General features: G+C 42.2%; 1 protein-coding gene across 2 annotated transcripts in view; it reads right to left on the bottom strand.

Moving 5' to 3' along the window:
- The window catches only part of sppl3 (signal peptide peptidase 3), a 247,765-nt gene extending 240,637 nt beyond the window's left edge, over positions 1-7,128 (bottom strand). For both annotated transcript variants that reach the window (XM_072497308.1, XM_072497328.1), the window contains exon 1: positions 6,343-7,128. In XM_072497308.1, the coding sequence (XP_072353409.1) occupies positions 6,343-6,365 (23 nt within the window). In that variant the 5' untranslated portion in view covers positions 6,366-7,128. The remainder of the gene's footprint in view (positions 1-6,342) is intronic.
- Between the last annotated feature and the right edge of the window lie 5,026 nt (positions 7,129-12,154).

Genomic DNA, 12,154 nt, shown 5'->3' with positions numbered 1-12,154 from the left:
ATAAATGGGAACATGGCAACTACACATGATAATGGTGACTTATTGAGTACAACGTTGACAGAATTCTGCTATTTTGCATAATAAGTTAAGGAGGATTTGAAATCTATTATATGAACAATACCAAGCTACTTGTCCTAGTTATGCAGTTTATCTAAAATTGTAATGTTAGGGGTTACGAATAGTAGACTTGAATACAAGGGAGAGATAGATGTTTTTCCAAAATAAAATAATGACAGTATCACTCCAGTCACCAAATCACAAGGCACATTCATGAATGTTAAAAGGTGTTGTGAAAGCATACAGCTTAGCATTGGAACAGGTAGATTGGTAATGTGTAAACGATATTCGGAAAAAAAAACACATTTGTACAAGGAAGGCAGCAAATTGGCGGAACTTTTTCTCCCCCCCCCCCCCGCCCCCCAAAAAAACATAATGAATCAGGAATTAAAATACTTGAAAAGAAAATGGCAGTCATGTGGAACTAAAACGGTTCTGAACAAATTCACATTTTATTGATCAGCTTTATGAGAAATAACAGCAGTTAAAAGATAAATTAATACCAGATAAAATTCAAAAGCTAGTGTCAGGGGAGAAAAGGAGGAAAAAGTAAAATCAGATATATATTTAAGAGAATGCAAGGCCTATGAGACAGCATATTTTGAAAGATTGTTCTCAGGTTGTGGCCAAACTAGTTCTGTCCCATTTATTTCTCATCCCTAGCTACCCTGAAAACGATAGTATTTGCAATACACCAAACCCTTTCCAGAAGACATTGGTAAAACAGATAATCTGGGAAACAGGATTACCGAATATAAATACATTCAACAAAATTTCACAACTAATCAAGATGGGATTAGAACTCAACCTCTGGGTGATTATTAAGAATATGATAGCATAGTTATGTTGCTGGACGGGTGATCCAGTGGCTTTGATTAACTATCTAGAGACACAAGTTCAAATCCCATCAAATCATTGAGGAAATAAAATTAAATGCTATTTTAATTAACCACAATCAGGAATAAAAAGTTAGATCCAATGATGACCATGAAGCTACTGGATTACTGTAAAACCCCATCTGGTTCCACAGTGCCTTTTAGGGACGGAAATCTCAAGTGAACTTTAATGAATTTTTAAAATGATAATACCCTGGCATTTTTTTCTTTAAAATGTATTCACAGGGTGTGGGCATCACTGGTATGACCAGGATTTATTGTTCAACCTTAGTTGCCCTCGAGAAGATGGGTGCTGAATTGCCTTCTTTAAAGCTCCTCAGTAGCTAGTTAAGCAGTTTCTGAAGCAGTTAAGAGTCAGCCACATTGCTGTGGGTCTGAGTCATGTAAATGTCATACAGGTGAACCAGACATGTTTTTAACAACGTGGTAGTTTTATGGTCACCTAAAAAATGAAAACAGCCATTTTATTCCAACCTTTTATTTAATTAATTGAATTTAAATGTCCGAGTTGCCATAGTAGGAATTAAATTCCCATCTCCAAATCATTGTGTTGAGCTTATCCATGGAAATGAACAATGAGCAATTTTTTTTATATATAAATATATACATATTAAAAAACTACAATGCATCTTGCAGATGGTATATACTGCTACCACTGTACATCGGTCATGGAAGAACTGCATGTTCAAGATGGTGTGCTGATTAGGTGGGCTGCTTTATCTTGGATGGTGTTGAGCTTCTCCAGCATTGTTGAATCTACACTCATCCATACAAGCAGATAGCATTCCATCATACTCCTGACATGGAGGACACGTTTTGGGGATTCAGGAAGCGAGTTACTCACTGCAGAATTCCCAACTTCTTGATTGCGCTTATAGCCACAGTATTTATATGGCTGGTCCAGTAAAAAGTTTCAAGTAAAAATACATAATTGAAGGAGAGCCAATTTCAGTGGGATGGGAACAGATCTGTCCCAGGTAAACTGGAACCAAAGATTGGCAGGCAAAACTGTAACGGAACAATGGACTGTCTTGAAAGAGGGGTTATGCATGTCCAGTCAAAGTACATTTCCAGAAGGAAAAAAGATTGTGCCAGCAAAGCCAGATCTCCCTGGGTGGCAAGCGATAAAGAGGGCAACTGCAGATGTCAGGTTGGTAATAGAAGTGAGAACCAGGCAAAATTTAGAAAGTTCAGGGGAGTAGTGAAAAAGGAAATGAGGGGCAAAGCGAAAGTACGAGAATGCACAGATAACATAAAAGAGAATCCAAAAGTCCTCTGTATGCATATAAATAGTGTGATTAATTGTGGGGATTCAGTGATGGTAATGCCATTGAATGTCAAGGGGCAGTGGTTAGATCCTCTCTTGTAGGAGATGGTCATTGCCTTGTACTTGTGTGACGCGAATTTAACTTGCCACTTATCAGTCCAAGCCTGGATATTGTCCAGGTCTTGCTGCATTTGGACATGGACTGCTGCATTATCGGAGGAGTCATGAATGGTAAACATTGGGCAGTCATCCACAAACATCCCCACTTCTGACCTTATAATGGAAGGGAGGTCATTGATGAAGCAACTGAAAATGGTTGGGCATAGGGCACTATCCTGAGGAACTCCTGCAGTGATGTCCTGGAGTTGAGATGATTGACTTCCAACCACCACAATCAAGATGGCACACATGACAATAAATCTAAATCAAATGATGATCAGTCACAACTTTATATGGAATTGACTGATGTTTGTCAGCTGCCTATTTCAGTCCCGCCACTCTTTTTGAAAATGGGCACTATGGTAGCCCGTCCCCAATCTACTAGTGCCTAATGACTTCCTTCTAACGATCATTAATGACTCTGAAAACTCCTCTTTAGTGTCTCAACAATTTGTAATAATTTATTCTCAGGGACCTACGCATGTTAAAACCTTCTAGCCAGGTTATAACTTCTACCTCATTTATATCAGTCACTAACTAATTCTGCTTTGTTTACTGCCAAAATACGAAAAAGCATTTCCTGCTGTTACATTCAATGTTTCATTATTTTTGTTTCACCCAATTACAACTGAACATCGTTAACCCACCCAATAGCTCCATCCTTCACAATATAATTAAATATCAAGATAAAGAATAGGGTCCTCAATCTGGAATCCAAAAAAATCTGGATGATTGACACCTTACACTGAAATTGACACTTCTGAAGTATACAAACAGCACAACCAAATCATTAAAAAATTTCAAGCTTGCCAAGAATTCAATTAGAATTTTATTTTTAACAACATTCAAAGTCAAATGGAAATACTAGAAACCATTTAATAAACTGAAATATTAAATTTGATCTCTAAAAAGCTGTAATCTGTGAAATTTAGCCGTTTAGGGGCGGCACGGTGGCACAGTGGTTAGTACGGCTACCTCAGCTCCAGGGTTCAATTTCGGCCTCGGGTGAGTGCCTGTGGGGAGTTTGCACTTTCTCCCCGTGTCTCCGCGAGTTTCCTCCGCGTGCAGGTTAGGTGGATTGGCCAGGCTAAATTGCCCCTTAGCATCCAAAAAGGTTAGATGGGCTATGGGGATAGGGTGGAGGTTAGGATTAAGTGGGATGCTCTTGCCAAGGGCCGGTGCAGACTCGATGGGCTGAATGGTCTCCTTCTGCCCTGTAAATTCTCTGATTCTATGATAGACTACATTTAGTCCAGTGAACATTAAAGATCTGAATAATCTGTTCAATGCCTTTTTTTCTTGATTCGCATAAAGGAACATCACATCAATTGTGAATGGATGTTGTTTTGTGCAATGGAATAGAATGTCTAGCAAATTAGACAAACATTTTACCTTGAATGCAGCATCCCATCTTGGTAACAAAACTGAACTACTTATCAACCTTTATGGATTAGATAACTTTGGGTTTGGCATTAGGAGACCATGCTGCAACAAAATCAGGCCATTGCCATGCATCAAACACAAGGCAGTGATCTAATTGAGGTGTTCAAACTGTAGAAGCAAAGTTTACTGGTAAAGAAAGTCGATAATTTACAGCACAGACAATGGGCCTAATGGCCTCCTGCTGTGCTGTAACCATTCAATGATTTATGTTGCAGCTTTTACTACTACGAGACCTCTCAAAGCACTTTACAGACAATGAAGTAGTTTATAAATGTAGTTACTGTTGTGATGTAGTATCATGTCCTGTACCATCACTTCATAGAAGCACACTTTCCAAAATATATATATACACATATTGATTTTTCTTTTAAACAAAAAGGGGCGCTATCAAAGGGCTTCAACGTCAATTATTTTGGCTGGTGAATTAGAAATTAATTCAGCAGCATCCTTTCACAAATTGAAACAATTTTACCAAAATATACAAAAACAAATCTGACCACACATTGTTGTCAACGGCCCATTAGAAAGTTTACCAACAGAAAGACCACTGAGAACATGATGAATTGGGGTGATCTAGCAAAAGCAGACACTCAAGCTTACCTTGCCCTTCCCTTGCTGTAAAATTCTCTTTTCAGTTTTTCCTTGACTAAGCTGGCACCACCTGTTGCTCAGTTTGGGTGCCACAAATCATTGGGGAAGTGCTCCCTCTCCCTGGCCTAGCATTTCCCCTGCTCGACAATCTGATGTGATCAACAACTGAGAATGCCTGTGGATAGTAGGAAATTACTTGTCTGTCCCACAATGATGACAATAGAATAGATCCCACCAACATTTGAATTGTGCATTCAATTACAAATGCTGTCCTTCCAAACTTGGGTGGGGAGGAGTTATGCAACCCAAGGGCGAAATACTGACAACAATAACAATATGGCGTAATCTACAAGTATGATTTTCCCTGTAGCTAACAGACAGGTACATAGTAAACAAAAACAAACTTTACCACTCAAAATTACCATGTGAAAATAATGTATAAATCCCTTTGCTGTCTATTCGGATTTCGCAGTCATACTTCACCATGTTGAACAGTGTTGGGAGAACACATGTGGCACTGTCAATAAAGTAGATTCCTTCCTGTAACTTGATGAAAAAGGAGTTTGACAGCAGCTCAAATTATTAAATGTGTTAGTTATGCATTAATCATAGCAAAGTCGTAAAACGTGCCTGAGAATTTAGAATTTCATTACAAAGGAAATCTTCCCCGTGATATATTTGTGGCATCAACAGGAGTATCAGCCCATTCAGTCTCAGTGGAGTGCAAAACATCATGCTGCATAATATCCCAAATAGGTAATCTAACTGACTGAGCACAAGCGTGAAAATTGATCATTGTGCATGTTATTGTACATTATCTCAAAATACATACACTGGTCAGTTTGACTTTGTCTCAATCTACATTTTTGGATCAGTCTGATCAAACAATAACAAAAAATCCTTTGTCTTTACAAAGAGAATTACCCAAAAGGCTATTTTATTCATATGTCTGTGCAATTCCCCATGCCTCTCCTCCAAGCAATCAATGCTACTCTGTGAATCCTGCCTTAATAAAATGTCAGCTCTGCACTGTCAATATGATTCTAAACTAAACTAAAAGTCTACTTACAACAGGAGATATTCAGAATGCTATATCCCTCTCCCACTTCAAAAAGAAACTCCAATCCCACAAAGCAAACACCTTAAACCCATTATGGTCAGTGCTGATTAAAAATGCAATGACTAGGCACTGAACATACCAGTCTGAAAACCACTAGTGCAGCCATGTACTAAAAAAATTGTGCAACATTTCAAAAGGAATATACATCATGTATAAACAAACACACACGTACACACATATTCAGTCTAAAATTATAACGAATATCCTGAGTAATTGTTTTCACAGATTTGATTTGCACTGCATATGTTGGCATCTAAACTGCAAGTTGACATACACCCACTGTCACCAACACAGAAAAGGCTGTCACAAATTTGATTTAAAAATAAAATAAAACCATGTCAACCAATCATTGATTCGGCCAAAGGATCAAAATGTTACTGAAGCTGAGCTATTATATACAGGATCTATTATATACACACATTTATACAAACACTATATATATATATATATATATATATATACACACTATATATTATGTGCAGATGTATAATATATATTTAAGTGTTCATTTAGAATGAACCACGCATTCACAACCTCTGTTCTGCATAATGGGGGGAATACAGCCTGTACCATAGCGCCCTCCAGCCACCGGCTCTGCACAAATAAATCCCATTCGCTCCTTCACCCGGCTCCCGTCAAACTGCGAGGCCGAGGCTGCATCTGCGGCCTACAATCAAAACAAACCCAGCGGGCAAGGCGAACAGCTTTCATATTGCCAACCGTTCAGATCAGTTTTTTTTTTAAATAAGATCAAAACGAAGTGAGTAAAGTGTACGGTTCAGGGGGGGGGGGGGGGGAATTTCACTCACCATGAATATGCATTCTCGGCCATGGCAGCTCCGACCGGATAGAAACACACACAAAAGCGGCGGCGGCTGCAAACTCCGGCTCCTCTCCTCCCTCCCTCTCGGGGGGGGGGGGGGGGGATCAAACTCGGCGGGAAAGTCTTTCTAAAAAATCTTTTATCAACAAAGCGCAATCAAACACGAACGTATATGTTAGTTTTAAAAACGAAACGATCCAGTCAATCCCTGGCCATCAGGATAACATGGCGGACAGGCGCCTTCATGGTGCACCCACCGGAGGGGTAAAAAAAAATCCTCTCCTCCTTCTCCCACCGGCACAAAGCCTGTAAAACAAAACGATTATTCTCGTTTTTAAAATAAAAATAAGACGGCAAATCTCAAAAAGATTGTCGTCTCCAGCCGCCCTGCGAATGGTTCCTTTTCCTCTCCTTCTGCGAAAGGGGGGGGGGTTTAAAAAAACAAACTCCTTTTTTTTTTCACCCAAATTTTTTTTTAACGACAAATGCTGATGCCGGTCGGTGGGTGTATTTTTTGGTTCTCCCTCTCTTGCACACAAGACGGTGAGGGAGGCGATTTTTTTCCCCCCTTTCCTTTCACTCAGTCATGGCCGTGTGCTGCTCCCTCCCCTCTGTGACCGAGCTTTGGCTCTCAGTGTGCCCGGGTCTTGTGCACCCACCGCACTCGCCACTCCTCCTTTCCTCCTCAAGCGCCAAACGAATCTGATATCATAATAAAAAATGTTGGGAGGGTAGGGGGGGGGAAAAATCCCGCGATCCAGTCACCGCCTTTCCCGTTTTGTTTTAACTACGCCCCACGCAAGCGCACTCGCCTGGAGTTGGGGCGGGCAATGTTGTGTTTTCAATGTCCTCTGACTCTCATCCGGACCTTCCTGTTTTTTTTTCTTCAAATTTTATTTTCTTTTTCTCCGAGTTACAAAGCCGAAGCACAGGAGCGGACCGGGAGGGCAAACGCTTCATCCATCCGCCTTGCTTGCTCCAAAAAAGAAACCCCAATTCGAATTGAATCCAATTCATGATAGTGATGCTGGACTAGGGCCTGGCAGTGTGGGTTCACTTCCAGTATTAGCTGAGGTTATTCATTACTTCTCAACACTCAGGTTAATCACTGCTTGTCAGCTCTCTCTCTCAAAGGGGAAAGTAGCCTATGGTCATCTGGGACGATGGTGACTTTACTAACTTGCTATGTAAATCCAAGTTGTTCCTGTTATGCAAAAAGAGCTTGAGGTCATTTTTGTCACATTTTCATTTGCAGCTGGGCTTGCCAACTATGATTGAACAAAGAACAAAGAAAAGTACAGCATAGGAACAGGCCCTTCGGCCCTCCAAGCCTGTGCCGACCATGCTCCCCGTCTAAACTAAAATCTTCTACACTTCCTGGGTCCGTATCCCTCTATTCCCATCCTATTCATGTATTTGTCAAGATGCCCCTTACATGTCACTATCGTCCCTGCTTCCACCACCTCCTCCGGCAGCGGGTTCCGGGCACCCACTACCCTCTGTGTAAAAAACTTGCCTCGTACATCTCCTCTAAACCTTGCCCCTCGCACCTTAAACCTATCTTGCTTTTTAGGTACGTGTAGAAAGCCTTGGGATTTTCCTTAACCCTATTTGCCAATTACTTTTCGTGACCCCTTCTAGCCCTCCTGACTCCTTGCTTAAGTTCCTTTCTACTTTCTTTATATTCCACACAGGCTTCGTCTGTTCCCAGTCTTCTAGCCCTGACAAACGCCTCCTTTTTCTTTTTGGCGAGGCCTACAATATCTCTCGTTATCCAAGGTTCTCAAAATTTGCCATATTTATCCTTCTTCCCCACAGGAACATGCCGGTCCTGAATTCCTTTCAACTGACATTTGAAAGCCTCCCACATGTCAGATGTTGATTTACCCTCAAACATCCGCCCCCAATCTAGGTTCTTCAGTTCCCGCCTAATATTATTATAATTAGCCTTCCCCCAATTTAGTACATTCACCCTAGGACCACTCTTATCCTTATCCACCAGCACATTAAAACTTACTGAATTGTGGTCACTGTTCCCGAAATGCTCCCCTACTGAAACTTCTACCACCTGGCCGGGCTCATTCCCCAATACCAGGTCCAGTACAGCCCCTTCCCTAGTTGGACTATCTACATATTGTTTTAAAGAAGCCCTCCTGGATGCTCCTTACAAACTCTGCCCCGTCTACGTCCCTAGCACTAAGTGAGTCCCAGTCAATATTGGGGAAGTTGAAGTCTCCCATCACAATAACCCTGTTGTTTTTACTCGTTTCCAAAATCTGTCTACCTATCTCCCGCTGGCTGTTGGGAGGCCTGTAGTAAACCCCCAACATTGAAGTTGCTCCCTTCTTATTCCTGATCTCTACCCACATAGCCTCACTGCCCTCTGAGGTGCTCTCCCGTAGTACAGCTGTGATATTCTCCCTAACCAGTAGCGCAACTCCACCACGCCTTTAACATCCCCCTCTATCCCGCCTGAAACATCTAAATCCTGTAAAGTTTAGCTGCCAATCCTGTCCTTCCCTCAACCAGGTCTCTGTAATGGCAACAACATCATAGTTCCAAGTACTAATCCAAGCTCTACGTTCATCTGCCTTACCAGTAATAATTTTTGCAATAAAACATATGCACTTCAGGCCACCAGACTCGCTGTTTTCAGCAACATCGCCCTGTCTGCTCTTCCTCAGAGCCAGTCTGGCCCTATTCCCTAGTTCTCCTTCAATGCTTTCACCTTCTGACCTATTGCTCCAGCACCCACCTCCCTGCCATACTAGTTTAAACCCTCCCGTGTGACACTAGCAAATCTCGCGGCCAGGATATTTATGCCTCTCCAGTCCTTCTTATACAGGTCACACCTGCCCCGGAAGAGCCCCCTGTAGTCCAGATAACAGAAACCCTCCCTCCTACTCCAGCTGTTTAACCACATGTTTAGCTGCTCTACCTTCCTATTTCTAGCATCACTGGCACGTGCCACAGGGAGTAATCCCGAGATTACAACCCTAGAGGTCCTGTCTTTTAACTTTCTGCCTAGCTCCCTGAACCCCTGCTGCAGGACCACATGCCCCTTCCTGCCTATGTCGTTAGTATCAATATGTACAACGACCTCTGCCTGTTTGCCCTCCCCCTTCTGGATGCCCACTACCCGTTCGGAGACATCTTGGACCCTGGCACCAAGGAGGCAACATACCATCCTGGAGTCTCTTTCACGTCCACAGAAGCGCCTAACTGTGCCCCTGACTATAGAGTCCCCTCTATGACTATTGCTTTTCTGTGCTTTGACCCTCCCTGCTGGACATCAAAGCCAGCCGTGGTGCCACTGCTCTGGCTGCTGCTGTTTTCCCCTGATAGGCTATCCCCCCCGACAGTATCCAAAGGGGTATACTGTACCCCTATATTGAACGTACTATATTGAATGTATTCCTGGAGGTTTCGTAGAATCTCTACAGTACAGAAGGAGACCATTCAGCCCATCGAGTCTGCACCGATGATGTGTTTCATGTGTTCCATCACATGACTTGTCCCCATGCTCCAGCCATTTGTCAGCCAATACATCCATCCCTGTGGCGCATTGCCTTCCTATGCCAACTGTAAAGCAAAAGTCTCATTGTCCAATTAGATGATGCTTTACTGTGAGCCAACAGCCCTTTTTTCCCATTTTCAAAATTTTCAACGAAAATGACCAGAAGACATAGGAGCAGAATTAGGCCACTAATTCTTCCTCATCTCTATTTTAAAGGATTGTCCCTTTAGTCTGAGATTGTGTCCTCTGGTTCTAGTTTTTCCTTTGTGTGGAAACATCCTCTCCACGTCCACTCTATCCAGACCTCGCAGTATCTTGTAAGTTTCAATAAGATGTCCCCCTCTCACCCTTCTAAACTCCAATGAGTACAGACCCTGAGTCCTCAACCATTCCTCATACGACAAGCTCTTCATTCCAGGGACATTCTTGTGAACGTCCTCTGTACCCTTTCCAAGGCCAGCACATCCTTCCTGAGATACGGGGCCCAAAAGCGCTCACTATACTCCAAATGGGGTCTGACCAGAGCCTTATACAGCCTCAGAAGTACATCCCTGGTCTTGTATTCTAGCCCTCTCGACATGAATGCTAACATTGCATTTGCCTTCCTAACTGCTGACTGAACCTGCACGTTAACCTTAAGAGAATCATGAACAAGGACACCAAGTCAAGTCACTGTGTGCTTCTAATTTCCTAAACATTACCCCATTTAGAAAATAGTCTGAGCCTCCATTCCTCCTTCCAAAGTGCATAACCTCACACTTTTCCACATTGTATTCCATCTGCCACTTATTTGCTCACTCTCCTAGCTTTTCCAAGTCCTTCTGCAGCCTCCTGCTTCCTCAATACTACCTGTCCCTCCACAGATCTTTGTATCATCTGTAAACTTAGCAACAGTACCTTCAGTTCCTTCTTCTAGATTATTAATGTATATTGTGAAAAGTTGTGGTCCAAGCACAGACCCCTGAGGAACACCACTAGTCACCGGCTGCCAACCTGAAAAAGACCCCTTTATCCCCACTCTCTGCCATCTGCCAGTCAGCCAATCCTCTATCCATGTCAGGATTTCACCCTTAACACCATGGGCCCTTAACATATTTAACAGTCTCCTATGCAGCACTTTGTCAAAGGCCTTCTGGAAATCTAAATATATCACATCCACTGGTTCTCCTTTGTCTAACTTCCTTGTTACCTCCTCAAAGAACTCTAACAGATTTGACAGACATGACCTCCACTTGACAAAGCCGTGCTGACTCAGTCCTATTTTATCATGCACTTTCAAGTACTCCGCGATCTCATCTTTAAGAATGGACTCTAAAATCTTACCAATGACCGAAGTCAGGCTAACCAGCCTATAATTTCCTGTCTTCTGCCTCCCTCCCTTCTTAAACAGCGGTGTTGCATTAGCCACTTTCCAGTCCTCTGGAACACTTCCTGCCTCCAGTGATTCCTGAAAAATCACCACCAATGCCTCCACAATCTCCTCAGCTATCTCTTTTAGAACCCTGGGGTGTAGTCCATCTGGTCAGGTGATTTATCCACTTTCAGACCTTTCAGTTTCCGCAGAACCTTCTCCTTAGTGATGGCCCCTGCACTCACCTCTGCCCCCTGATACTCCTCGAGCTCTGGCATTCCACTAGTGTCTTCCATTGTGAAGACTGATGCAAAGTAACTATCCTTAGAGCTAACTATCCTTAGAACTATCCTTTTTAATGGACCGTGATAATTTGTCCAGGGTTGTGTGCAGCAGTGTCCTGAAGATTGATCTTCAAGTACAGGAACCACTTGGCCAATCCCCATTTGCAGCCACAGTCACATTGAGAGCACAACTGCCGTCACTATGGGCATCCATAAAAATGGTGGAAAAGCCACAACATTGACTTTCTATAGATGCATCATTAATTCCAACATTAGTTTGTTTTGAAATGTTTCAAATTTTTCTACATTGATAGACACCTTCAGCTCTTTCCAAATGCATTTGTTCCTTCCAAATACCAAGTTGCAATTTTAACCCTTTTTGTCCTGGTAGCCTTACTGCATGCAACTATGCTATGATTTTCATGTTGTGCATTTTATTCTGTTTGTCCAATTTGAAAATACTATAGAATTTTCTCTTTCAATGGTCAACTTCCTACCTTGTCCTTTTACATCTGGATAGCCCATTGTCCGCTACCTATGGCTCCAGAGCCATATGCGGCTCATTAAGGACTCATGTATGACTCCAGATTTAATATGGTGTTGAAATGTTTCTCCCTTGTTTTTCATTATTATTAGCATTTGAGTA

The sequence above is a fragment of the Scyliorhinus torazame genome, chromosome 1, assembly GCF_047496885.1.
Source record: "Scyliorhinus torazame isolate Kashiwa2021f chromosome 1, sScyTor2.1, whole genome shotgun sequence".
Classification (NCBI taxonomy): Eukaryota; Metazoa; Chordata; class Chondrichthyes; order Carcharhiniformes; family Scyliorhinidae; genus Scyliorhinus; species Scyliorhinus torazame.
The sequence above is the reverse complement of the archived record's forward strand: the minus strand, read 5'-3'. Positions and strand labels throughout refer to the sequence as shown.